This window comes from Ostrinia nubilalis, chromosome 18, assembly GCF_963855985.1.
Source record: "Ostrinia nubilalis chromosome 18, ilOstNubi1.1, whole genome shotgun sequence".
In the NCBI taxonomy this organism is placed as follows: Eukaryota; Metazoa; Arthropoda; class Insecta; order Lepidoptera; family Crambidae; genus Ostrinia; species Ostrinia nubilalis.
This window is the reverse complement of record NC_087105.1, coordinates 11203088-11230487: the sequence shown is the minus strand read 5'-3', so window position 1 is coordinate 11230487 and position 27400 is coordinate 11203088. Positions and strand designations below refer to the sequence as shown.

At 35.7% G+C, this 27400-nt stretch overlaps 1 protein-coding gene across 1 annotated transcript in view; it reads right to left on the bottom strand.

Annotated features, from left to right (window-relative positions):
- LOC135080815 (serine/threonine-protein phosphatase 2A 56 kDa regulatory subunit delta isoform-like) overlaps positions 1–27172 on the bottom strand; it is a 48715-nt gene extending 21543 nt beyond the window's left edge. The window contains exons 1-2 of the mRNA XM_063975538.1: positions 27081–27172; positions 26784–26837 (exon numbers count right to left, since the gene is read on the bottom strand). Of these exons, the coding sequence (XP_063831608.1) occupies positions 26784–26837; positions 27081–27098 (72 nt within the window). The 5' untranslated portion in view covers positions 27099–27172. The remainder of the gene's footprint in view (positions 1–26783; positions 26838–27080) is intronic.
- Positions 27173–27400: the final 228 nt, after the last annotated feature.

Below are 27400 nucleotides of genomic sequence, written 5' to 3'. Positions count from 1 at the left end.
AAACATTACTTCTCCTTTCTACAATACAATAGGTACCTAAAATGCTCGATGGAATTCTCAGTCAAATAAATATCAAATGTATGTTTTGTTTAGTATCATTTTAGCCACGGCTGTGGATAAAGTACACGGGCATTATTTAACGTCGTCAAGGAACTGGAATAATACCAAGGTTTACGATATATTAATGCAAGCGCCCATTAACATTCAGAGAAGATGTCATAGATCATGCCGTGCCTCAATAAAGACTTGCTGCAGATAGGTTATTTTCTTCAATTATAGATCGCCCGGTGCTTTGTCCTGCTGGAAGCTCTTCTGGAAGGACTGGTCTTTTGTTCTAAACGTCCTGCCAGAAGATTATCGCAAGTCCTGCCCGCAGTACGCAATTTGTACGTGTTTGCTTGCTGGTCCTTCCAGCAGTACGGTGACCTTCAAATTTGAACTCATCCTCACCAGAAGTAGTAAACACTTGGTTAGTGTTTATTAAATAAAAAGTCATGTCGTAGAATCATTTTGTTTAACCAGTATTTTACTTTTCTTAATATATTATAAACTAGTTTATCTTCTTTCAACTTAACTAATAGGAACTATAATAAGGAACTTTTAATTAATTACTTTGGTACGTCACTTTGTATTAGAAATTACACCTATCACTTACAAATACACTACAAATTAAAAACAAAAACAAGAAATAAATTATAAATGTTTGATTAGGCTGGAATACTTCACATTCATTATAATATTATCGCCAAAATGTTGCCGACTCCACGCCCGGCGCGTCAAAATGTGTCGCGCGAGCGCGAACGCGCTGCCCCCGTGTATACTCGTGCGCCATCGGGCTCCGACTAACGGTTAGTCGCGTTTTTCGATCTTGGGCACTATTGGGTGAAAGAGAGAGAAACACTCTATTTTTTCGTGTAAATTTGAAATTTGTACAATGTATACTTACGAAACTGTGATCTTTTAATTTTGCGTCCTACCGGAAGTACTTTAAGTCCTGCTGGCAGGACTCCGGGCGATCTATCATCAATCGTTAACTCTACGTTACGTCAATCTATTAAACTATTAAGTTACGTATCACTATCGAAAAAAGTTTAACTATTATTAGTTCCTCTTCTAAGACGGTCTAGCTAGACTAGACACAAGTTAGCGCAATTCTTTTTTGTATGTTATTACTTTCACAAATAAATTATTATGTTAAAAATAACGCACGTCATCGTCATTAGCTTTAGCTAGTATTTTAGTTTACTATCTATCGAGTTAATTGATTTTAAATAACAAAATAATGTTAGTTAAATGAATATTACCTACTTGTAACTAACTCTTATTAAGAAGGTATTTTTTACTTTATTTCTTTGTCTAAGTTAAAAAAATAATGAAAATGTAGATTTATGGCGCCCAACATGGTACATAATCGTAGTTATCGTCTTGTAATAAAGTCTTGAGTCAATAATCAATGACTGCGACTGAGAACACCAACGTGTAGAATAGAAACAAAATAGAAACGTAACGTTTGACGTTTCCCTTCCCTATTCCTAATCAAGTAAAGACATGCGGCGCCAATCAAAAGCAGTTGATCAGGAAATTACATCTATTTTTAAACTAAAGATTAATACCTATTGCAGATAAAGTCAGGAAATTAGATCGGTTTATAGAACAAATTGCTTAAAATAAGTTCATACATTATGTATGGTTGCACGGACGAACGGCAAATCAAGCTAAGTGTAAACAAACAGTTCCTTATGTATTCAATGGGTGTGATGTTGACTACTGTCACTAACGATTGTTGGGAATAAATGGAAACTATTTTAAATTTGGGATTTTCGATATTTTACTCATAAATATTAAGCAAGAGCGACTTTTAGCCTAGGCGCAGAGTACCGATTTTTAGTTGGCCGATAATTGGGTGGGGCTGTTAATCAGTATGGACATGTATGAAAGTGCGCACATTACACCGATTTGCCTAGACTTAGACCGGGCCAAAATATGTAGAGCTCTATATTTTTATCAAAACAAAGCTTCGTTTAATACTCTAGTCTACGGTATGGTAATAAACCGGTGTTCATTAAATTTGTAATTTAATTTAAATTATGTAAAATTCTGTTTAACCACGAAAAAATATCTCAAACATTATTAACTACGTCGTTAGTAAATTATGCCTAACTATTATGTTACAAAAAACAACGCAATACATTATATTATTAATTTCCAAAAAGAAGCTTTGTCACGCTAGAGCTAAGTAAGAATTTTATTTTAATGACAGAACAAGCAATTAGGCTACTCATTATTACAAAGTGCTCTTACATAATACCTACAATTAGCGCCATTTAATGCTAATTAATAAAAAAGCTTTGTATTTTATGCACAATAAGTATAGAGCAAAATTTTGGTTGACTGGAAGAGAATGCCATAATATAGCAAGCAGTAAGTTCGCCTTCTACATCACTGTGATAAATATATAATTTGTGAAAAGAATTTAAATGGTTTATTATTGAAAATCTCCTTTTAAAATTGAATAGAAACATTGTCTGAGAATCTTATAGGAATGGTATAAGAATCTTTTAGGGAAGTTTAGTAGGTAACTCCAACTATCAAGTCAAAGGTACATAACTACCTACTTTATGATGGATTTAAAAATTAATGACGTTTATTTACATTATAATCTCACAACATGGCATTCGTTTGATTTGTACTGGATGGGGGCTGATCCAAGATCGACGCGTGCTAACGGTGACCGCCGTCATCCGCGCCCGCGTATTAGCAATTAGCATACGCAACGGAACATCATACACCATCATAATCCGGATCAGTAAGAAAACCCCAGTAAACTTTAATGGGAATTGAGGATATTGTAAAGAAATAGGGTCTCGAAAGTTGTACAGAGAAGTTTGAAGCATGCCATCACACAAAAGCTGTGATGGACGAAGGAATGACTGACAGATCTCATACATTTCTAATTTGTCCATAACTGGCCAAAATAAAACTTATTATTAAGTCGAATAATATCACATTTAAAATGTACGTCTTTGAGATATTTCATCAACTATACATATTTGCATTAGACCATCTTATCAGATACGTATCTTTCTGTTAAGTTGACCTGGTTTAAAAAGCGGTTAATATTGTGCAGAGTATGGTTTGAAAAAAAACGAGATCTACTGTCGACAATATCATCGATTAAAAATCTCTGAATGGACTGACGACTCTACTCCAATACTTACTTCTGAATATTATCGATGATTTTGAATTTACCATTTGTGTACCGAAAGCTTCAAACTTTTACCAGAGGAGGGGTTCAAAATCTTAACAAAGTTCGAGCGAAATGCTGGCAATGGCGTTTAATTTATAATTTAATTATCTGCTTAATAGAGTAAAATGGAGGTTCAAAACGCTGCTGCAGTCTATGGGCATTTAACATCGACTAATATTATAATATAGAGCTTTTTTACGTTATACAAAATACATTCCGCATTCATAAGCGTATTCTCTTCATCATAATTATGCCACACGTTGAAAGCATAACCTAGTTTTCATTTGGTTGATAGTGTAAAAAAACACGTGACAAGTCTACCCTTTAACCTTAAGGTTTAAGGCCTAACTATTAGTCAGCCTGATAATTTTGACAGTGATGAAGAAAAAGATTTCCTTACCGTAGGTGACGGGTTCCTACGCCTCCGGAACATCGACGACAGCGAGTGACCGCTGATGTTTGAGGCTGACACCATCATTTTGACACAACACTTCAGTCAATCCGTATACATTCACAAATCAACAGGTCATCACCTAATACCACGGTCACAACACTTGGAACTTCCAATGAGGCAGTAAAGTTTAATCCCCTTCGATAGTTAAATTCTGGCTGATATTTTAGCCTATAGATGTAATTGCACTGTATCGCACTTTGGTTTCATATACGCACAAATACGGAAAGGTCGTCAACATGCATAAACGTAAAATGTCTGTAACCTTGCTACGAATTCGGACATGGAATATGGGTCACATGTCATGCAACAGCGGAATTTAGCCACGAGCAAACCTTAAATCTGACTGAGATTAATCCAAAAATATAAAACAATTAGAATTTACCGCTTCAATTAAAACGGTCCGGTAAACCACTTTAAAACAACGGCTCACAGTCGAAGCTTAACGTGCACTAAAGCTAGCTAAAGATCACTGAGAACAATCAACTTTTACTATTATAGCACAAAAAGTTTCACCGACGCGCGCGCAAAGTTTGTGCGAACAGTCACAAACCTATCACTTTTCTTGGGCAAAACACACGCGGACTTTCACCAAGAGATTTACACTTTCTTGCTTGAGACAGATGTCCTCGAAGATTTTAGGTCCAACAGGTAAATAACCTAGTCTTTACAGCGCCGTTAATTTTTATCAATCCGCGAAACAAAAAGCGCGCAATTTTTTAGTTCAAAGTACAGTCCATCAACCAAGTTATTGTTGAAAAATCGCACTTGTCACAACTAAATATGATGCCAGAGTTTATCTTGTACCGTACAAAAGAAAAATTAACTTTGGAGATGTCTGTGAGTGGATGCAAACAACCAGACACTACCTAGCACCGACTGATAAAGCGACAGTACGGGTGCAAGATAACAAGGTGTTAATTAAATCGACGTCAATGTGTTAAGCGTTTGTTTTTAAATGCTGTAATAATGTTAAAATAAAGCAAAAGAGAATTTAACAGCTGAACAAACGGTTAGTCATTGATATTCAGCTGGCGTGCGTTACGATAACTGACAATGATTGGTTTCAGTGAAACGTCACTGCTGCCAAACCTCTAGAATTTTTCGTATTTGTGCCGAATATTCACCACCACTTACAATAATTGTAAATTATGTTATGATAGTATTAACAAATCGCGAAATCACGGGGAAATGATTATCAATAACTCACAACAATAGAGCTTACCTCTACCATCGCCTCTACACGAAAATGTAAACGCTAGACTAATGCACTCGTTCTAATTAAGTTATCGTTAACCACTGGTTCTTTGATTAATCTAGTTTGTAATTAAACTAATGAAACCGTCACATATTTTTAAAAGCATTAAGGAGCCTGTCGCTGCGAACGACAAGCTCGATAAGTATATTCTGCAAGTAAAATTTACAGCAAAATTATCTTTCTAACCCACTTTGTTTGTGTTTCAACAAGTTTTAAATCTGCCGAGCTCTAAATATACAATGTTTGCAAAAATTCACATGACATCACTACCATAAAACTGGCTAAAAGTGTGCTGATATACAACATGCGGTTGCTGGTTTCTTTTGTGACTATTAAATGCATGTTTCGTGTAAGATTTTAGATCTGATTAACAAATTAGCAAAGAGGAAGAGGTAAATATGCCGTGGAAAGGGGCAGCAAAATAAAAATAATCAACAGGGAACCAACTTATTATTTTTTTGCAAAATTTTAAGTTACTTTAGTGTTGGGCTCTCTCAATTTCGTAGGTGATTGGATTGGTAGCATTTTTCAGGAAAAACGCATAAATTAAAAAATATATATAGCCGATTTATTCCAGTTTGTACAGGAATTTTAAGCTTTTTATCAATTCGATTGATTTATTAATCATTAGATTAATCTTTAGGTATACATACACTGCTTCAGATTGCACGTTATGTTAGCCGCCTATGGCAGCTATATGATACGGTTGCGATAGCCGTTATTACATTCCGACAGTGAGATAAAAATTGCATTCCAAAAATGCCATTGGCACAGTCACTAGGATTCTGATGGAAGAACTTTTAATAAAATCTACTATTTCTATCCGACTATTATCATTTGATTTTATCCTGACCTAATGCAATTATTTCGGGTATAATCGACATATCAAATCGTTTCACGTAGTAGAAGTTGTCTTAAATTATGCCTTATCCTATGACAAGATCAGCAAAATTTTGATTCAAAACAAAACACACGTTATAATCTTCACACAAACAGATACAAACTGACTAAAGTACATGTTACTTAATATTCTGATACGTACGATTACAGTTGTTTCCTATAATTAACGCGAAATTTAACTAGTTATTGGTACATTAACGCTAACAGTCAGACACATTTGGCACAGGAATTAGAAATATGATCGATTGGGAAAATAACCTGTCGAGGTCGGGTTGTAATCGCGTGCAGAAGGTTCCGTAAGTCTATGCCATAATTAGGTAAGTATCGACAATCAAGAAAACATTTCTTATACTTAAACTAGATGCATTTAAAGACATCACTGTATGTACATAATATTATAAGAATATGGACCTATGTTTGATCAAAATCTTAGATTACGTTCCGTCATTAGATGTCACACTGTCGTCGCAAGAGTACGATGTATTTATTTTCGATAGGAGTCGCCTATTACACTGGCCTACAGCCATTTTGGTGCCGGGGATTTAAGACCTGATTTTAAGTATGTCTTGCATGGCGATATCAAAAATGTAATCAGTTTTTCTCTATCAGCTCTAGTTCCCGAGATAACTAAAAAACAATTTTCACAATAAATATATATTTTTATTAGCATTAAACATCAAGAAATTGTCTTTTGAGTGATTTTTTCGAATGAAACTTACTTGGGCAATCTCGCATGATTCTCCAACAGTAGTCAGTCATCATATGAGCGTCCCATCTTCCTTGGTAACTATTCTCCTTTGTTTTTATGTCTTGGTGAAAACGTTTTCCTTGTTCTTCGCTTAGTTCTCCTAAATTTTGATGGAATTGATCTAGTTTACTGTTAAAATAGTGTAATTTTATACCTATATAACAGCCTAAATCTTTGAATTGAATCAGCACATCCTATACTAATTCTACATAGTTGTCAGCCTTATGCTTTCCCAGGAAAATTTGTACAACTGCTACAAAAGATTTCCACGCAAACCATTCCACATCGTTCATAGAAATCTTAAATTTAGTGGAGTCTTTTATTAATACAGTTATTTGAAGTTCATCAAATATACCTGCTTTTAGTTTTTCAGTACTTAAACTTGGAAATTTCTGTTAAATTAACTGGAAATATTGGCCATTTTCGCCATATCATAGGCACTCCAAGCTTCAAAAACTTACGTGTGCCTTTCTAGTATCTTCGCAGATGTTCAACGCACATTATACATACAATTTGAGGCACCTACACCTTACCTTTGTATTGAATTTCAATACCGAAGTAAGCAAAATACAAAAAATTCGCCGTGTTTTTAATGGTCTCACGCTGATATTTCAGTAGTATTCACCACAAACTTATCAAAATGAATCAGGATCGTTAGCACAACATCTGGACGTACTATCCATAGCTAAATAGTAACATAAAGTTTATCGATGTTATTGTAATAATGACTATTTGCGAACAAGACGGGAAAAAAACTAAAATGAGGGTAGTGGACAAACTAGAGCTGATGAGTTGAAATGAAGTATGTCAATATATTGTAGATTACCCATATTATCGATCGTATATACAAAAAGAGCTGCACCAAAAAAAAAATTTTTTTTTTGCAGGCCTGTGTTATAGGTTTTATGAATGCCCATGGGTTGATCTAGAAATCAATGGGTAAAGTATTACTTGTTTGGTATAAATCTGGTGCAGGACAAAACAGTTGTTATAGTAAAAAAATGCTAGATTTTGTACTACAGTACATACTGGCTATGCAGAATTACAGTGTGGGAACAAGAGCACCTTATTTAGAGAATAATTTGACCATACTAAATTATAGCTCCACGCGTAAAGGAAACCAATTTAAAAGAAGTTACCGGTGTTTTAGCATAAATTCTACACGTGCGAAGTGGCAAAGACGCCTGGTATAAGGCTTCTATAGCGCATAGAGGTTACACGAGCAAAGGAATAGCGGGTAATTGAAACAATAAGACATGAACTACCTACTACTTGCAACGTGATCTTTATTGGTTAGGTTTTTATTGGCGATCAAGTTGTAGATCCTGGTTATACAGGAGTTGCAGCGGTGGGAATAGTTTCGAAGACTTATAGCCACTAGGGCTGCAAGTCTCAATTCATCGACATGTTCAAATTAATTTATTTTTAAAGTAGGCCTATAAAAATCTCTTTTACACGTCCCAGTATAATTTTAACCTAACCACTGCTTCGGTAACACAAATGGGTCAGGGCTAGAAGCAGTGCAAGAGAGTCCGTCACTATTATCAGCCTCTTTTTCATGAGTGTCAGGTGAAATATTAGATTGAAATACTGAAAAGTTGTGTCGGATACCATTATCATCTCTAGCATCCATAGAATTTTATGAAATATGGTTAGGTTTTTTCTAGCAATATAACGCCCGTATTTACAAACGATGCTTGCTTAAGTAAAGCAGCAAATCGAAAGCACAGCGTTGAATGGAGTTCTGTGATTGGTTCGTGTGTCACCCTGTGCGTCACGCGCACTGTGAGTCTGTGAGACCTCATAGTAATGTTTTGAATACAGGCGTAATTGAAGAACAAAAATATTTTTCTAACGCGAAAAAAGGAAACGCTTCCGCTCTTCTCACCCACGAGCGTTACTCTAAAACGTGACAGTAATTTCGCTGGTTCGCTAATGTGTTTAAAATTAGTGTAACGACGTAAACATCAATGACATTGTAGAGACTAGAGAGTAACTTCAAAGGCGTGGGCCGTGGGCGGCTACGGCTAGTGTTGATGATGGCTCCCGGGATATTAATTATTATTAATCTCTTTTCGTATCGGACTACTATCAGAAGTCGCGGGTTTGGTCCCCGCTAAATACAAACATTTCGTCTGTATAGGTCTAGAATAGATGTTTTCTACGTAAATGGTACAAATAAAGTGATTTTGATAGAACGCGCGCGCGAAATCCTTTTCTGTGGCAGCCTGAAATAAACGCGACAAAAGTCAATACAAAACTGTTGACACTTTAAAAGGCATTTTATTTTTCGTTACTTTTGAAAGAAACAATGCAGCAAAAGGACTCTTTGATGTGTTTTTGTATAGCGACGAATAGGTTTGATTGTTGCTAAAACAATGGCTGGAATAAATATTTGCTACGACAAAGGCCCCGTTTCCACCAAGCGGAGCGGAGCGGAGAAGAGAGATGTATCGGGCAGACCCATTTTTCTATAGAATTTGACAGCGGTGGTGGCGCAGAGCGGAGCGGAGAGATGTGGAAATAATGAAATCTGATTGGTTATTCAAAACACATCTCCGCTCCGCTCGTCTCCGCTCCCCCTTGGTAGAAACCGCCAAAGGCGCAGCTCTAGTTCTGACGTCGGTTTTCAATCAGACAAGTTTTCGAAAACTTTTGGCGATCACGGATACGAAAGGACGTCGAAAGACGATTTGTGATCTTTGAGGTCGAAGTTTTTTGGCATAGTAAATATTATTTTAATCGATTGAATTTGCGTTTTTTAAGGTACGGTAAGTTTTTTGCGTGTACAAAACGTTTATATGAGCTAAAAATGTAATGTTTGTAGCAGGAAAACTCTAAAATAATGTCAAGAATGTTACTTAGTTTAGGACATAATACCACAGAATAATAATAAGTACTACGTACAGAAGTTTTTCTTCGCGAAGGTATTCGAAAAAATGTATGCTCAATGTCATCAACAATATGGTGTAATTTAGCTTGTCTTAAGAGTCGAGCACCGTTTTGTTGACATACGTCAGTGATCGGTACTGTCTTGATGCCATAGGGCTGACTGCTACAAGAAGCTACTGTGTCGCCATCTAGCGCACCACACTTGCATTCACTGCTCTTCGCGGCAACGCGCAGCTACATGCGGCCGCCAGTTATATAGTGTAAGAGCTAGCACCTAAATATTTTATAACACACATAACTGTGACAATTTATTTCACGTGGGCGAAGCCAAAAAACTAGTAAGAAATAAAAATTCAATTCAGTAGGTATTTCAAACCAAATTTTATTACATAAACAAACATTATACTAATTTCATTATGGGCCCTTAGTATGTGAAAACTGCAATTGACGATATTTCGCACTGTTTTCAATATTATGTATTACAGAACGTATGTGTGATGGGATGATATTTTCGAAAACACGATTAGAAAAAAATTTTCTCGAAAAAAAACATTTACCTCTGGATTTTTTTTATTAAAGTTTAATAATATGACCGTGTTTTACAATAAAATACCTATAAAATCACAAAGGTATCATGTTTGCCTCTTTGATTTCCTGGCTGTTTTAGATTTCAAAAACCTAAATATATTAATTTATTAACTTTCTGATAAAAATGTGAATGGCTCTTACGATGTCCCCCCCTTAAATCAAAATGTCTTTATTTGGTCTATATGCCCATCATCACTACGTAATAATTATAAAAAAAAGTCGCTTTCCTGTCTGTCTGTCCATATGTATGCTTAGATCTTTAAAACTATGCAACAGATTTTGATACGGTATTTAGGGTTCCGTAGCCAAATGGCAAAAACGGAACCCTTATAGATTCGTCATACATATAGTCTGTCTGTCCGTCCGTATGAAACAGCCATTTTTTTCCGAAACTATAAGAAAAATACTGATGAAACTTGGTATGTAGATGTATTCTGTGAACAGCATTAAGATTTTCACACAAATTAATATAGAAAAAAGCAATACATTTTGGTTTTCATTAAACCCATACGTGTGGGGTATGTCTTTAAAAATGATATTAAGGTTTCTAACAACATTTTATATGTATGTACATACATTGTACATCATGAAAACTTCCAACGAAAATTGGTTTGAACGAGATCTTGTAAGCAGATTTTTTTAAATATTTTTGAAAAAAATTTAAAGTTGCTACTTATTTCCTCATGTACGCGTAGAGGTATTAAATTGAAATTAATATTAAATACTCAGGTCTATAGTACCTTTAAGCTGTAACAAAATCAAAGTTATATACCAACTGGCTTGTACGGAACCCTAGCGAGTCCGACTCGCACTTGGCCGGTTTTTTTTTAAATAGAGTGATTCAAGAGGAAGTTATAATAAATAATACATTGTACATTGTGGAGCAGTGGCGGGTCACTAGTACTATGATAAATCTAACTTCATAAATTGATTCTTATAAAATCTCAAAAAATGCTCATATGGAGCCTTTAAAATGTCTCATTATTTTTTTGCCTTATCAGTGCTTTGTGAGACAAACATATTTTGGCAAGTGCTGAGAAGAAACGAAATACTCAGTCAAATAAACTCGACCTTGAAATCATATTCCATTACATTTAAGCATTCTAAGTTACTCTAGGTTAGAATTTTTATTTTTGAAAATATATTATCAAGGTTCACTTTTAAAGCAACATAGCTCATTCGACAGATTTAAAAATGTGTACATTGACCGAGAACCCTTCCACATTCATTATTTAAAAAAATACGCTGAAAAGCTTTCAAACATAAAATTAAAAAATCTACTATACCTAAGTAGCATCGCATACGAAATGAAAACATAGAACGTTTTTGTGCACTTTTTAAAATGAGTTAACCAAGTATATGGCTATTAGACTTGCACACGTCCGTCCGTTTTTTGTAGGATTAATATAATTAAGTAACATTTATTTTTTGCATTCGGCTCTTGGTCTAACCCAAACGAAACACGAACAACTAATGAACTAACAATGAACAAAGTTGATAAATTAGTAATATATGTAAATAATGAATTTGTTTTACGAGCTGTCCCGGCGTACTTCGTACCGCAAATTAATATAAAGTTGTTTAAGTGATTTATAAAATCGCAATATTAATTTTTGAAAGTAGGGTCATTGTGCTGGTTTTCTATCTAACTTCGGTTTTCGTCCATTTCACTGAGCTGCCATAAACACATGCGTAAAATTTAAATACAAAGTATTGTATTCACAGAAGGCAGTAGCCATCCCGCGCTAGTTTTGTTGCAATGTATAATGCCTAAGCAACAGTTCTACCTAAATGAAAATGTACTTTAAAAAGTAGTGAGTTCCAAAAAATTACGTAAATGCGCGGCCATACACCGCTCACCGGTACATTGCAGAAATCATCGCGCTAGAAAAAAAACGTGCTGACAGGAAAAGTTTTTGGCACGTATGTCTAATTGATAGCATTATAAACACAATTTTAAGTGTTTATTAAACTTTTTCATACAAAATTAAATCTTAGATGACTAAGGGTCATTTTCTTAAAGCATAGCTCAGGTCATATAGCAGGCAAATCAACTCGGAAAGGGATCAACAACGTATCGCCTTTTGTGACATGGAGGTAATAGTGGAGAGGAAATATAGATCTATACAAAAATTCGACAAATTAATGACAAACAGCTGTTTATCTCTTTCTAACTTACCCCTGGTGATGTATAAAAAAAAGAAATAGATAATGTTTGGTCAGTACTCATTCTGGCAACATTTTCATGTGACGTCACTAACTACCTGACTTGTGCCGAGTAGGTACCTACATACAAGATTTAAGAAAACAACATATTTATAGGCAATCAGCTGACAACTACACGCACACACACACACACACAAATACCTGTCAGCTGATTGCCTATATTGCGGCCATGTTGTTTTCTTAAATCGTGTATGTATTTATAATGCGTGTAAGTGTGTGCGTAATGTACCGAGTACGTTTATTTTAAAGTTACGCCAAGTCCATGAGACATTGATATACGTCAGTGTTTTGCGAGCTGTCATTGCCCTTCGCGCGCTGTCATCGGCGAGGCAAGGCGTTTACGTTACGGTGCGGATTGTGTGTGCGTTGCAGTATGGACTTTAGTTGACTGCCTTTATGAGCACTCGAACGACATAAAATAATATAATACATTTATGTAAGGGTATTTTAAGATCACAAAGTTGGCAACTCCGATAGTTGGACGAAAACCAGCGCAAAGACCCTATCCTGTTTGACACCTATAATAATTGACAATAGCTGGCTCGGCGAACTTCGGCAAACTAATGTGTGACGTGAAGTGCCAAATCGCGGAAAATGTCGGAAGAAATTTGAATTTGCATGAATTATCATGAATAATAATAACCACTTATTTACCTCTCAGTGTCTTCAGGAAACTTAAAAAAAGTACATTGTGTGTTTTTATTATTATTTAGGCAGTTAAATACTGCACAGTATTTTTTACACAGTATTTTTTTATTTTTTTCCATAATACAAGAGTACGCGTGCGTGTGTCAATGCTCGCTCGTATCTCGTATGTGACGCCTTGTCGAATCGCCTCCTGCGGGTCTAGTCAAAACGCACTTTAAAATCGCAAACCCATCGCAAACCAGTCGCAAACAAATAAACAAATCGCAAAAGAGGTCGATAACAAAAAAGGCTTAGTCAAACGGCAAAAAATCGAATCGCAAAGCCCTACCTATCGATAATCGAAAGACTGGTTTAAAATTTCCCATACAAAGGCTTAGCCAACATGCATTTAAGACTCAATCAAAATCGAATCGAATCGCAACACCCGCCATTTTCATTGCGATTACTAAAACCCCGGTGATAAGCTTCGATTCGATCGGAAACCAATAGGGTGAGTTGCACCACCTAACTTTGACCGTAACTATGACGTTAACCGGTGTTTTTTGTATGGAGTTTGACAGATTTTAGACGTTTGTCAAAGTTAAACTAAGATGGTGCAACCCACCCTAAATCTGTTTTGACAAATCCGTATCGCGATGTCGTTTTGACAGTTAGTTTGACGGCAAAGCATAGACGTAAACAGAGAGCAGAAAGAAGGAAGAAACAAATTAAAATAAAAAAAGCTAAAAAAAGTAAAAACAATCGCAAAGTCATAGACATTTTTTAACTTTTATTCGATTTTGAATGAACTTTTATATCGCCGCGTCGTTGGTAGTTCAATGTGCATTTTGGCTGCCATTTTCCGATCGAATCGAATTACTGGTGACGCGGCGACTGACATTAGTGAAAACTTCTTATTGGTTTGGGATGGCATTTTGACTAGACCCACAGTACAGTCTAATTTTTTAGAAATCAGCAGAAATGTCATCAAAAATGGCCAACTGACATAAAAATATTTTTAGTCTGTGAACTAGTGATGCGACAAAACTTCTCGTTAATCGCGAAGTGAAATTATTGTAGTACTTGCGTATCATCGCCGGGTGATCGTCAAAATACTAAAAATATGCAACAAAGTCGCAACATTGAATGTGAACTGATTATGAAATTTTCGAGAACAGGAAACAAACTGTATGCACAGATGTAATCAAAAAACACACTGGACAGTAAAACAATCAATGATATCCGTAAAGTTAAAATAGTTGCAAAAAGTTCTGTTTGACAGTGTTGCTACTAGTGACATCTCGCTCGCTCAATTCTTTGTTGCTCTATTCCGCTAGGGAGGTAATTTAAGATGCTATCAATGAGGGTTCTCGCGATTGAAGAAAATCCGCCAGATGGCAATACGTAGACGCAAAGTCCAAATGCTGCATGATTGGTTATTTTTGACATGACATTGACAGATATGTCAAAATCCACCAATCACGCATCATGTGGACCTCGCGTCTATGTATTGCCATCTGGCGGATTTTTCAATCGCGAAAACCCTCATTGAAGGAAGATTTTTATTTTATTTTATTTTATTTACTTATACAGTGTGAGTCACGTTAAAGTGTACATATGAAAACAGATGAAATTAGACCTATTTTTATCGACAAAAAAGAGGTTAAAATTTTTTTGAGATTTTTTTTTAATTTTTTATACAATTTTTGTTCTTCCAATTACTTATTGTAAAGAAAACGTAATAACTTTTAAACTAAGCGGTATATCCTGATAAAATAAAAACAGTAATAATTCTAAATAACAGGCAATACTAAAAAAGTACATAAAATACACAAAAAAGGCCAACAAATAATAAAAAATGATAATTTTTGAAAAAAAACTGCTTAAAAATTCGTGTTTTTTTGGTTATTTGATAAATTTCTCCAAAAAATGCCCATATAACTGGTAGTTTTTATTACTTTGTATTATTCTATATCGTATTACCTTCGTAAAACCAAAAATCGCATGTCTCTATCCCTATCACAACGTTTGCAATGATCGTTTGAACTAAGCCTCTCCGAGCGCGCCATTCAACGCTTCGTTAACAACAAAACTGAAAATGGCTTTAGATTTGTAATTTTGATAAAGACAAGTTAGATTTCAAATAAAAACAAAAGATTTCGAAGTAAAATAAGCGTTTTAGTGAAAATTAAAATTGTCTCTACCTGTAGCGGAGAATAATGTTGTGGCAGGCCTTTGTTCAAACGATCATAGCAAATGTTGTGATAGGGATAGAGACATGCGATTTTTGGTTTTACGAAGGTAATACGATAGAGAATAATACAAAGTAATAAAAACCACCAGTTATAGGGGCATTTTTTGGAGAAATTTATCAAATAACCAAAAAAACACGAATTTTTACGCAGATTTTTTTCAAAAAGTATAATTTTTTATTATTTTTTGGCCTTTTTTGTGTATTTTATGTATTTTTTTAGTATTGCCTGTTATTTAGCATTATTACTGTTTTTATTTTATTAGGATATACCGCTTAGTTTAAAAGTTATTACGTTTTCTTTACAATAGTAATTGGAAGAAAAAAATTCTATAAAAAATTTTAAAAAAATCTCAAAAATTTTTTGACCTCTTTTTTGTCGATAAAAACAGGTCTAGTTTTATCTATTTTCATATGTACACTTTAACGTGACTCACACTGTATAGGAAAATAAGCAATGGAACAATACGTAAGCATAATTGCATAAAAAAGTAAAATAATTTCCGACTAAAAATTAAACTGACTCCGAAAAAGTATACACTAAAAGTAGAAAAATAATTTTACGTTGTCTCCAATATTGTCGAAGTTATCGCTGGAAAACTAAACAAAGTATCGTATATTTTTTATTTAAAATTAATCAGTACCTAATCGGAATAAGTGAATACTTAAAATAATATCGATTAAATTTACAGATTATTGTCTATGACTCACAGGTTACAGCACTGATGTGTCAGAGACAAGTCATAGACAATATGGAGATAACACATGATTTTAAACGTCAAGTCAATTTGACAAGTCTCACAAATTTTCATCGTCCACGTATTTTGCTAAAATAATTTGTTTCAAAGATTGATTTCAAACTTGTATAAACGTGAAAATAAAGTTGGTTTCATGGGCTTGTTAAATAATGTGTATGATATTATGAACACGTAAGTGATTATGGTGTAATTGTGTATGAAAGTGTTTGTTTACATCTCTGCTGGATTCTAAAAAATCAAGGTATAGGTGGGCCATCGTGCGTGTTTTGTTTTCGATGTGAACTCGCGGAGATGAACAGGCCTGATAATACGAAACGAAATTGAATTAAAAGGATTAACGAACGTTAAATTTTCTAGAGGCACTGTTTTCAAACAATACAAGTTTTTGGTCTCATGTGCAGAGCTGCAAAAATGCCTAGTAAAAAACTTTGCTTTTCAAAAGCCAGAACAGCAAACAACGCCAACTGGCTGCACTGCCTAATGTCTTTTAAATTGTTACGAGTACGTCGTAAAATACTTACAAATAATGGAGATAAGATACAGACGAAAGACTTGATTTAATATTTGTTGCTTGCGATACAAACTACGCTAAAATACAACTCCATTCACAATGTACAGTAAGTACAGACTCGTTTATATAAATAACTACACCAAGCGGGGAGTGCTAAATGATTTTTAGGACTACGTAAAATGGTTATTCAAACACAATATTCCAATCTGTGAATTACACTATCTTTGATAATTACCACCAAATAAAACCAGTAACAAACTGCTTTTTTTACACGTTCAGTTCAACAAAATATCTTCTTTAATTGGTTAAATAGAAGAACAAGATAAAAAGAAATAAGACCAGTCGAACGATAAATAGCTTAAACGGAATAAAGACTCTCCGTCGACTATAAAATAAGCAACAAAATTTTACTAATTTTATCAAAATTTGACTCCCCAATGTAGGTAAAACATACTGTTTCCACTGTGCCAAATTTTACACAACTACTTGAGGAAATCGTAGTTATAAATTGCGAATAAATGCTGCTAGTTCTCTCAAAGTTAGATTAGAAGTACTACGGTCTGAACTTCTGTATAAATATCACCAGGTATAACATATAATAATCACATGAAGCCCAGCTGAAACAATATAAAACGTAATAGAGTCAGTCGATAGATCTACAAGTCTGCGGTCAAAAGCGACTAAAATAACATCGTGTTCACAATCCTAGATTATATCCGGCTAGTATGCATAAAAATCCGGGTTTGAAAATAATCCAGATGTTCACTGCAGCAGCAATCAACGTCAACGGTGTGCGTGACGTAAAGCAGCAGAAGGTATTCTAATTTCGCCTTTATTCCTATACAGTTAAAGAGAAAATCAAAATAGTTACTGTTCGTGGCTGTACTTGATATAAACAAACTGCGCTGGCGCAGCCTATAAATAATAGAAGCGAGGTTTGGATTATTCGTGGTTTATATCAAAGCTATTGTTGTGACAAGAAATTCTAAAGACACTAAATTAGAAGAATTCCGAGTATCTCTCAAGGCGTCCAAACGTCATTATCATCAGGTCATCCAGTCTCCACTGCAATGAGCACGACCCCTCTAATTTACCAGAGGCCAATTAAGGATTTACGATTTGGTAATGAGACCGTAAATATTTGTAAACCTGATTGTCTCCGACATATGCAATGAGCAGTGTTTAATTTATGACACAATATGCTTGTAATTGGCATGATTAATGCTTATGTAATGAACTTATAACATTTTGACGACTGATTCGGAAATGCCTCCGGGTTTAAAGACATTTTGTTATGTTGCACACGTGAAAGGTGAAAGTAGTTTGCAACAGCCAAATAAATTGGCTTTTAATACCAATAAGCTAGTATTCCTTTTCTTCATTAATGAACAATTTAAAAATAACTTTATTAATGAGTTTTAGTCCCATAGAGATTCTAGATTAGACAACTTTAAATGCCAAATTTTTGAAGGGAATGAAACAGAGAATAAAAGTTTGTAATCAAATCTATTAATTTTCAAAAAAAGGCATTTAGATGGTCTAAATGTTTGCACGACCTCGTGAGCTGAGGGTAAATGGATTTGTTTAGTCTGGGTCAGTTTACCTACACGATAAAGACGATGTCTTTGGTGTAACAAACAATCAAACAACGCAGTGGACTTAATCTTAATAGACACGAATACAATTTACTTGCATAACAAATTGTAAAAAAAGTCTGTATGTCAGAGTGGTTGGGTTTTTATTGGCGGTCAAGCTGTAGATCCTGGCGACACAGGAGTTGCAGCGGTGGAAACGAGAGATGGGAACAGTCATATTTCATAATGTACTGAAAACATGCATTTCAAAGATCTTTTCTCTAAACAACAATGTTTAAAAGAAAGTCCATAAAAACCAAACTAGATTTTTGAATTTTTAAAATCAGAATAAAATGACTCAAAACCCAAAAATAAAAAATTTCCAAATGCCGCCATGATGAAACAAACCGTATATATAGCCTTTATTTAATCAATTGATTGTCACGTTCAAAACAGTACGGGAACAAATGGAATTAATAGGTAAGTTGATATTTGCGGAGCTCGCAGGGCGCTTATTGATAGTGATGAACTACAAAAACAATCGACATCGATAGGAATAACGACATAATTTATGGATTAGAAGAATTTTCCCGGTATTTCACCTACGAAAGTTGTTTTACACACACAAAGTTAGCATTTAGTTAGTGATTTCGTGTCAATTCGATCTAAGATAGAGCCAGACAGTGCAGAGCAGAAAAGGCTGTATGTAAGATACAAAGAACTATCGACACAATAAATCATCGTGAGACAATTCGTCATATCCCAACACTAATATTGGTGGACCGAAGGCCGGGGCACAGCGAGGCCTTGTTAGTGACAATTCATTAACGCCACGTGCCAGATATTAGTGGTTTTTTTAACGTCATATGGGTAATATAATACAGAAGATGGACCAAAACAATAAACAATACAGTGGACGGCATAAAAGTTAAGGCAAAAGTGTTCTTAACTGAAGAGTTCCATGAAAAATACCCATTTTATAATAATTTGATTGCTTTCCTGGAACATTCCCTTTACCCTTACTTTAAGACTATTGCGACAAACTTTTTACGGGCCCAATCTGCGACTACTTATACGAAAATTCAGCAATAAACAGTTACTTACATGTGCATTTATCTACAATGGTACATAGAAGATAAAATCGAACCTTTCCTACTAGGGGAGCCAAAACCAAATAAATATTGAATTATATGCAAAATATTTATTTCTAGAGATGGGCCGACTAGTCGCCGACTAGTCGGGAAAGCCGACTATTCGGCATCATTTGTAGTCGGCCGACTAGTGACGACTATTCGGCAAAATATGCCGATTATAATCGGCGCATTACAAAATTAAATATGTGAATGAAATAAAACTCATAATCACCAAGATGATCATGAGGTAGACCAAGGGCGTTTATCTAAACCACTTTTGACTGCAAAAATCAGTCAAAAGTCGTTTCACCTGATTTAACATTTTGACAATCAGTCTAAATTCATACAAGTTAAGATAAGTTAAAAATACCAAATCATCACAAACGTGTAAAGTTTATGCAATTTGTCAATATAAAAATTATGACACTTTTTTTCCGGGGAAAAAAATGCATGGAATTGCATACCTAAGACCTACCCTGCGGAGAAGTGGTAGATTATGTGGGGCTCCTCTCATCTGAAGGATGAGGAATACCCACATAAATAACCCCTGAGCTCTATCGATCGCTTTAGTGTGAAGGACTATGGGAATCCGGACAAAGCCATCAACTATCACAGTCCGTCCCGGCAATTGCCCACCTGTATAGCGGGCCCTGTCTATCCGACGGTGGTGGTAGTCCGTGCAATGCAGGCAGATCTCAATTACACAGTGGCGGCGTAAGGCGTGGGCGACGTGGGCCACCGCCTACGGCCTCGCGGTACAAGGGGCCTCGCGCATCAAAAATTTTGAAAAAATGTATACAAGGTGGAGATGACAATATCACAATACGACAATAAATGCAAACATTGACTATTAACCGATTGAGTCCCAGACGGCATTAATTAATGTCATAACAATTGATTATCTATTGTGTCTAGATTCGCGGAGCTTGAAGGATTAAATATAAATTCTTGATAGCTAAACAATGTAGTTAAAAATAAAAATATATTTTTTTCCAAACAAATTCAGTCATAATCAGACACAAAATTAAGCAACAACACGGTTTTAAGTGACGAACATTATTCTTTTAAAAATAATCACTGAATCAAGAAATCAGAAACTGTCAATGAATAGACCATTGACCCGTTTTTTTTTATTATTTCATAAAATCCTTCTTCAGATCGCCACAGAACAAGGCCTCGCGAAATCTGTCTTGCCCACATCAAATTTAGGTCTTGCCCCGCCACTGCAATTACATTTAGTTTGTTAGGAAAAGTAAAAATAGAAACTAGCCTATTTTTTTAGTTTTAATGCTAGGGTCCAATTTTTCTAATATAATTAGATGCCCTATTAAAATTTCGTCTGTCTTTTGGAGGTGACCTTATATAACATTGTTATAAGTACGAGCAAGGAAGGTTTAGTAGATCATTCTTTCTTAAATAAATAAATAGTGTTCTGTTGCTCGTTTTAGTACGAGCATGTGTAAATTCCTTGTGTAAAACCAAATTACGTAACACAGTAAAGATATAATATTTCTGAGATGTCACTATGATTATTACCTCAACTCAAATAAATAATAATTGTAAACTGACAACGTCGCAAGTAGTTGTTGGTTTAGAGCAGATAGCTTTAATGTATTTTTAATTGCTATCTTCTGTCACACTTAACCTTGGTTGGTAAGAACTTCTTTTATGTACAGGAAAACGACATATTTACTAAATTGTGGCTAGTTTTAAGATCATACATAATTTTGCTGTAAGTCGTTTGTGTCTAGGAGTGAATTAGTTTTAGAACTTTACATGTACCTACTACTATGTTGGGTACTACTATGTTGGGTACTAAAATCTAATGGTAACAAAAATATATTTCAGCATCTGGAACATTTTCTATCATAACAGTGATATTTACATGCATGACTATTATTAGCAATAGATGTTAGACTTGCTAGGTACTTCCCTCCCAGTATTCGTTATCTAGTCGCTATAGTACAACTGCACTCGAATTAGTTTGGATAGAACTTTAATAATATTGTTTATTAGATGCAAACATGAATTTAGTGTCCGACCGAAACTAGTTTTACGACCGAAACCGAAACCGAAAACGAATTTCGGCAAATGTGTCTATTTCGGCCGAAACCGAAACCGAAACCGAAACTTCCTTTCAAGGCTCATATTTTGAGGGAAAAATAAAGAAAACGTTATTATAATCAGTCAGTCTTTATTGTTTTCTCTTTCTTCTTCTTTTTTGATAATGTTGGCAATACACGTCGAGGTCGACTTGATTTGTGCCATTTTCAAGTAGGTATACATATAAGTGATACGAGTTACAAAATGAGATCAAGTAATGATATAATGACGGATGATAGATGACCCCTTCCCACCCTCACCCCTTTTTGAGTCTCAGTAAAGTTGTGGTGCTTTACTGAGACCTCCTATGGACAACTTGAGAGAACCAGAAGAATCACGATGCACTGTTTTGCTTCACTTGCCCACACTCATGCACGTTCATGAACACTCAATGGTTAATAATCCACCATTATTACACATTAATAGTCGCCCACACACGAATTTGAGAAAATAAAACAAAACCGCTAACATGACGCTTCAGATTCCCGCCAAGAAGTCTTGTTTTCTCTTTAAATCACATAGATTTTCATGGTAAGACAAGTGTAGTTTCAAACCAGTAATAGTTTGCCTTCTAGGCTCGGAACTTCCTAGTGAATATAATTTATTGCACTGTTCACTTAGCTTTAGATAAATCAGATGGTTGGATCGCCTTGTCAACAATGCCAGCTGCATTTTTTTTGTCTGCGTAAATATGACCATATCTCCGCTTACCGTTCTCAGCTTCAATGGCTGCCTCTCCCGCTTCGACGCAAAGTCAGAATTCTCTCTACCCTTTTTTCAATTCTAAATGATCCCAACTCTCCTTCATATCTTAAGTCTCAGTTTAACCTTCTCAGCTCTACGCACTCACGTCAGCTCCGCTCCTCCAACAAGTCCGTTATTTCCACTCCTCTTCACCGAACTGGTTTTCTCTCCGACTCCTTCCGTTTCCAGGCCATAAGGCTCTGGAACTCTCTGCCTGAAGAGACCAGGCAAGCGTCTAATAAGTTTTCTTTTAAAAAATCTGTCCATAACCACTTCCTTCAAATGATTTCATCTTCATGAATTGTAATTTCAGTTTAACTCAATCATCTATTCTATGTATGTATTTATTTATTGTATATTTTATATATTATTTATGTAGCATATTTGTTTTTTTTCTCTCTCTTTGCACTAGAAGTACCGCCAAACAAATTTCTTTTCTGCTCAACCCAAAGGTAAACTGGTCGAGAATGCTTTAGTGCATTAAGTTCGCCTTAAGTACAAATTTATTTTGGCATTAAAGTTTAAATAAATAAAATTGGCTCTGATCGGATTCATTCACTCATTCAACGCGCCGAACATGACCGATAACAGCGCGGAAACTCCCGAATGCACATTCGGTTTCGGTCGTAGTTTCGGCAAGTTTGCCGCCGAAAACGAAACTAAACCGAAACTCGTGTTTTTACCGAAACTCAACCGAAAACGAAACCGAAACCGAACATTCGGTCGGACACTATGAATTATGCTTGCTTTATAATAATAGCCTGCTGTACTTACGTAAAGCGGGACTACGCCAAAATTCGACATCGAAAAGGCGTGTCCGGACCAATCGGTTTGTATAATACTATATCATCTACGTATACATTGATACTCGAATTAATATGGACTTAAGAAGCCTGTTTCCGATCGCGAGATAGTGAAAGTGTCGCCGGACGGCATCGGATAAAATTAAATGGGAGAGATGAATCTATTAGCATAGAAATGAAGAGCGGATTTAACAGTACACCACAGAGCTCAGGCGAACAGTTATCTGGATGATTGATTGCTTTTAGCTGTGGTCTTCGATAAGGAAGGGTTCTCGTGAGTTTTGTGACAAATGCTTTTGCTTCGGAAGCTAAGAAGCTTCCAAACACGTGTTAACTGAAAGTATCTCAGAAACTTTAACACCTACAAACTTCAAATTTGGCAGGCAGGTTCCATAAAGGGTCCACTAAGAACGGATTTTACCAAACTCCACCCCTAAAAGTAAAGCGCTACGCGTACTATTTAAAGAATACGGAAACCGCCGGACTAAACCTACTGGTCACGCATCACGCCTCCGAACCAAAACCATGGCTTCTTCTACCTACATTGCGGTAGTGGGTGCAGCGTCTGTTCACTGTTGAGTCAAGCGTACCGTGTTTCATCTGTACTGTAGTGCCATTACTAACCACATCGTATTATGGTAAATAACTAAATACGATGCGAGTAGAACACACGGAAACACATTATGCTTCCGAAACCATGGATTCTAACTACATTACAGTAGTGGGAGCGGTCTGCACCGTCTGTTGAGTCAAGCGTACCGTGTTTCATCTGTACTGTACTGTAGTGCCATTCCTAACCACATCGTATTATGGTAAGTAGGTTCCGAGTGGACACTTAGTACAAATTAGGCGACAGAGTGGAGCTCTTGGATTACTGAGAAAGGTGTGTTTCTTGCTGAATTCGCTTCTCTTCACCGGCGTATTAATTAAGTTGTACGTACTAGTTGTTCCAGCTGTATTTGAAATTGCGTAAGTCAAGCGGAAGATTATGTTAGAGTTTCTATTATCCTATAAAAACAACTTTAATGTAGGAATATGCCGCAGTCATAAAAGAAAGTCGTTTAGTTTAATTGCCTATTAAATTAAAGTCTAACCGGTTATTTGTCATCGTATTGTTAATGTTCTTCTTATGAGACTGGGATTCAATTTAACAACACATTCCAATTAGATTTTTTTAAGAGGTTGTGTAGGCAGTAACTTACACTTTACTTATTTATATGTTAATTCTTTATCAGTTGCTATCTTCTGTCTCCAGTAAAATAATAAAAACAAAGTACCTAAATTAACCTTGTGTTTAATCGCACCAAAGGTAAATAATATACACATAGGAACAACACATATTACGGCTTAGGCCTCTTATAATCTCTAATGAAATTAGTAGGAGCCTTTTTATGCAAATCCGGTACATTCTAGACTGCGAGCACTCGACTTAATCATGTTATTGAAATTCAACCGTGAAAACCAGTCACATTAAGCGTATGATGGTTCCACTTGGTAAAACGTTACTAGACTATTGAAAACGAACTCGAACTGGTGTTTACAACTTGGTGGAAGGCAGCGTGTTTTGATCAACAACAATGGAAAACAACTGTATCAAACAAGAACATGCAAAAGTACCTACGTGCAAAAGCCACAACTTTTCCAATTTACTATCCACAAAATTCCGCATGTGAGAACGGGAGCGAGTAAAAATTTAAATTTAGAACGTTTCGAAAATCGCGAATGGCGAATGCGCGCGTGGATTGCGCCCGCGCACCGACGCACTCACTGCGTGACGACGCGCGAGATGCCAAAGCTTGCAAACTGGCTATTTACATTTGAATGATAAAACAGTGTTTACCATCAAAACGGAGATTACATTCCGGAGATGACGGCATATATTACAGAGGCGAAAACATTCTGAAGTTTTATAATTACAGAACTAGAGCGACATAATATTTAGTAATGGGTTTAAATAACGGCCTGACATACATAAGGTCACAATATCCTTCTTATATGGCGTTTAGGCACCGAATGATAAAGTTGCGGGTTCGAATCTCACTGGAGGCAATTTTTTGTGATGAGCACGAGCATTAACAGTCATATAGATTGCCTAATCTATAAAATATTCCACAAGTAACACAAAAGTGTTGGCCCCTGCATCAAGATCACTTGTAATGCACTGTCTGGCACATGTCTATTATTATCTTACCTGTCTTTTCCCAAGGTGCATGTTTATATTTAGATAGATACAAATGGTAACCCAAAAATCAGACATAGAATTCTCCTTTTAAAAGAAAAATGATAACCGACACAAAAGAGCTATATATTTCAATGATTTCCCGCAATAAACATGTAAAAGATTATATTATTACTGTTTCAAGGCTTAGGCCTCAGCCTCGAACTTAGCGGGCAGCGGGGCGGCGGCGGCGGCGGCGCGGGAGCGGCAGGATCTTATGCGTAAAATCAAATAGACCGGTTCTCGAAAACAGCGGCGCGGCAGCGGCGCCGGAGCGGGCAACGAGCGGACAGCGGCGAGGGAGCGGGCAACGAGCGGGCAGCGCACTCCTTCTTTTGCCCACAATAAATCGAGCGTTAGGAATAAATTTGAATCGAAATAAAATTGTCGCCGTTGTTCAGACATTTCGTTTGCGAATAAAAACAAATATCTCGACAACACAACCCCGAACACAACACTTCGCCGCTAAAGCGCCGCGCGAGCTGCCCGCTTGTTTCGAGAACGGGTCTGCGTTGCCCGCCCCGCTCCAGCGCCTCCGCCGCTCCCGCCCCGCTGCCCGCTAAGTTCGAGGCTGAGGCCTTATGCAACATTGTTTATTAAACTTATGTTTTATTTAAATTATCAAAGGCAGATGGAACCTGTTAAAAGTAGTAACAGCTAAGGAAATATAATTGAAAACATTGTAACCGTTTGTGTGAATAGCAGAGATAATATTCAATTCAATTAAGATAACTTTGATTTGTTCTATCATTAAATATAGTAATCATATTTCGGTTCTAATTATGGTAAAAATTGAAAAGAGATCTCCAAATTGGTAGTCAGTTTACTAGCAGTAATTAAAAAAGAATATTTGGATTTGCTTTTGCTGAGTGTCGATTCAAAACCAAGTTTTTTTAATAAATCTATGCTCTTAATAATTATAAGGTATGTATAATATGACCGGACTATTTCCTGTCTTATAATACTTATAACATTTTATGTTTCCTTATTTACCTATACTTTATAAATTTATAGTAACCATTTGCAATTCCACTAGCATACTTGGCGGACAGACTTATCTTGTTAACCTGTTACAGTACCGTCTGTTTATACAAAATATAACATTACAAAAATCAATTTTTATAATCATTTTATTACTTCTACAGTCCAAAACATACAAGTAAAACATTAAAACTAAATAAAAACTACTTATAAGTTAATAAAAGTATGTATGTATGTACTTTTCTGCTAATTGAAACAAATTAAAGCAATCCAATAGGTCTTCTTCGGTTCACTTTGATTCGAGTTTTTATTTACTAACAGGTGCGAAAAACAGGATTACAAAGTTTTAGTGTCTGTTTGCTTTGTTGTTTGTTATGAAAGCATTGTGCATTATTGCAAATTAAGGAGGTAAATATTCAATTATGGAAACGCTAAGTAATTTGAAGCAAAATAATATGAAAATAATTATAATCTACAATAACCTAGCAGTACTTCGATCACGCAATTGTCTAATTGTAAAATTGGTAGATAGGAATAGATAACACATACTCAAATAGCTGCAAAAACAGCTACGACAAAATTCAATTTAACAAATCTGCAAAAGAATTCCCAAGTTTACTATCTACAAATGACTACAGTTAAAAGACACAGGACAAGTTTCTGCAGAAACCTGATTCCAAATGCGCGAACGATAAATTAATATCGGTTCAGGGCTACGGAGCACCAACAAGATCACAGTAAGAATTTTATCTTGTAAGAAACAAACTTACCTCCGTGTCGCTATCTCCGCTTTTATTTTTGTCAATTTTAGTCTTCATCGCCTCCTGCGAACAACAATTCACACTGAAACTCTCACAACACCAATTTAAGATTCCGGATCACCAATAAACGATGATTTTACACACGTAAATTATGCAGAACCGCATACCATAAACGAACTGACATGGCAAAGTATTTCTAACCTGAAGGTTCACTGATTACATGAAATAAATATTTTTGCTGCCCGATAAAGTTATTTCACGTCGGGTGTGTAAACTATACTACTTTTTTCGTTTCCCTTAGCTTACCTTTTCTTTTTTCGGCATATCAAATTAGTAAATAAAGCTGAAAATATAACTTTTCTGTATTCACATGAAGTTAGTTGCATTTTACTTGTCAGAATGCGGTTTTGTGATTGGCTAGATAAGTCACGTGACCAAATTGACGTTGCCAATAGTGATGCGACACTTGAGTAAGTGCAAGTTTAGAGTAAATCGATAAATCGAATTGTTGTCCTATTTTGTACTTCGAGCAAAGAGGCCAAGGAGAGGGACTAAACAACCAACTACACCAAAGTTTTATAATATTTATGGCCACGGTCACTTTATTTTTGACCATAATGATAATG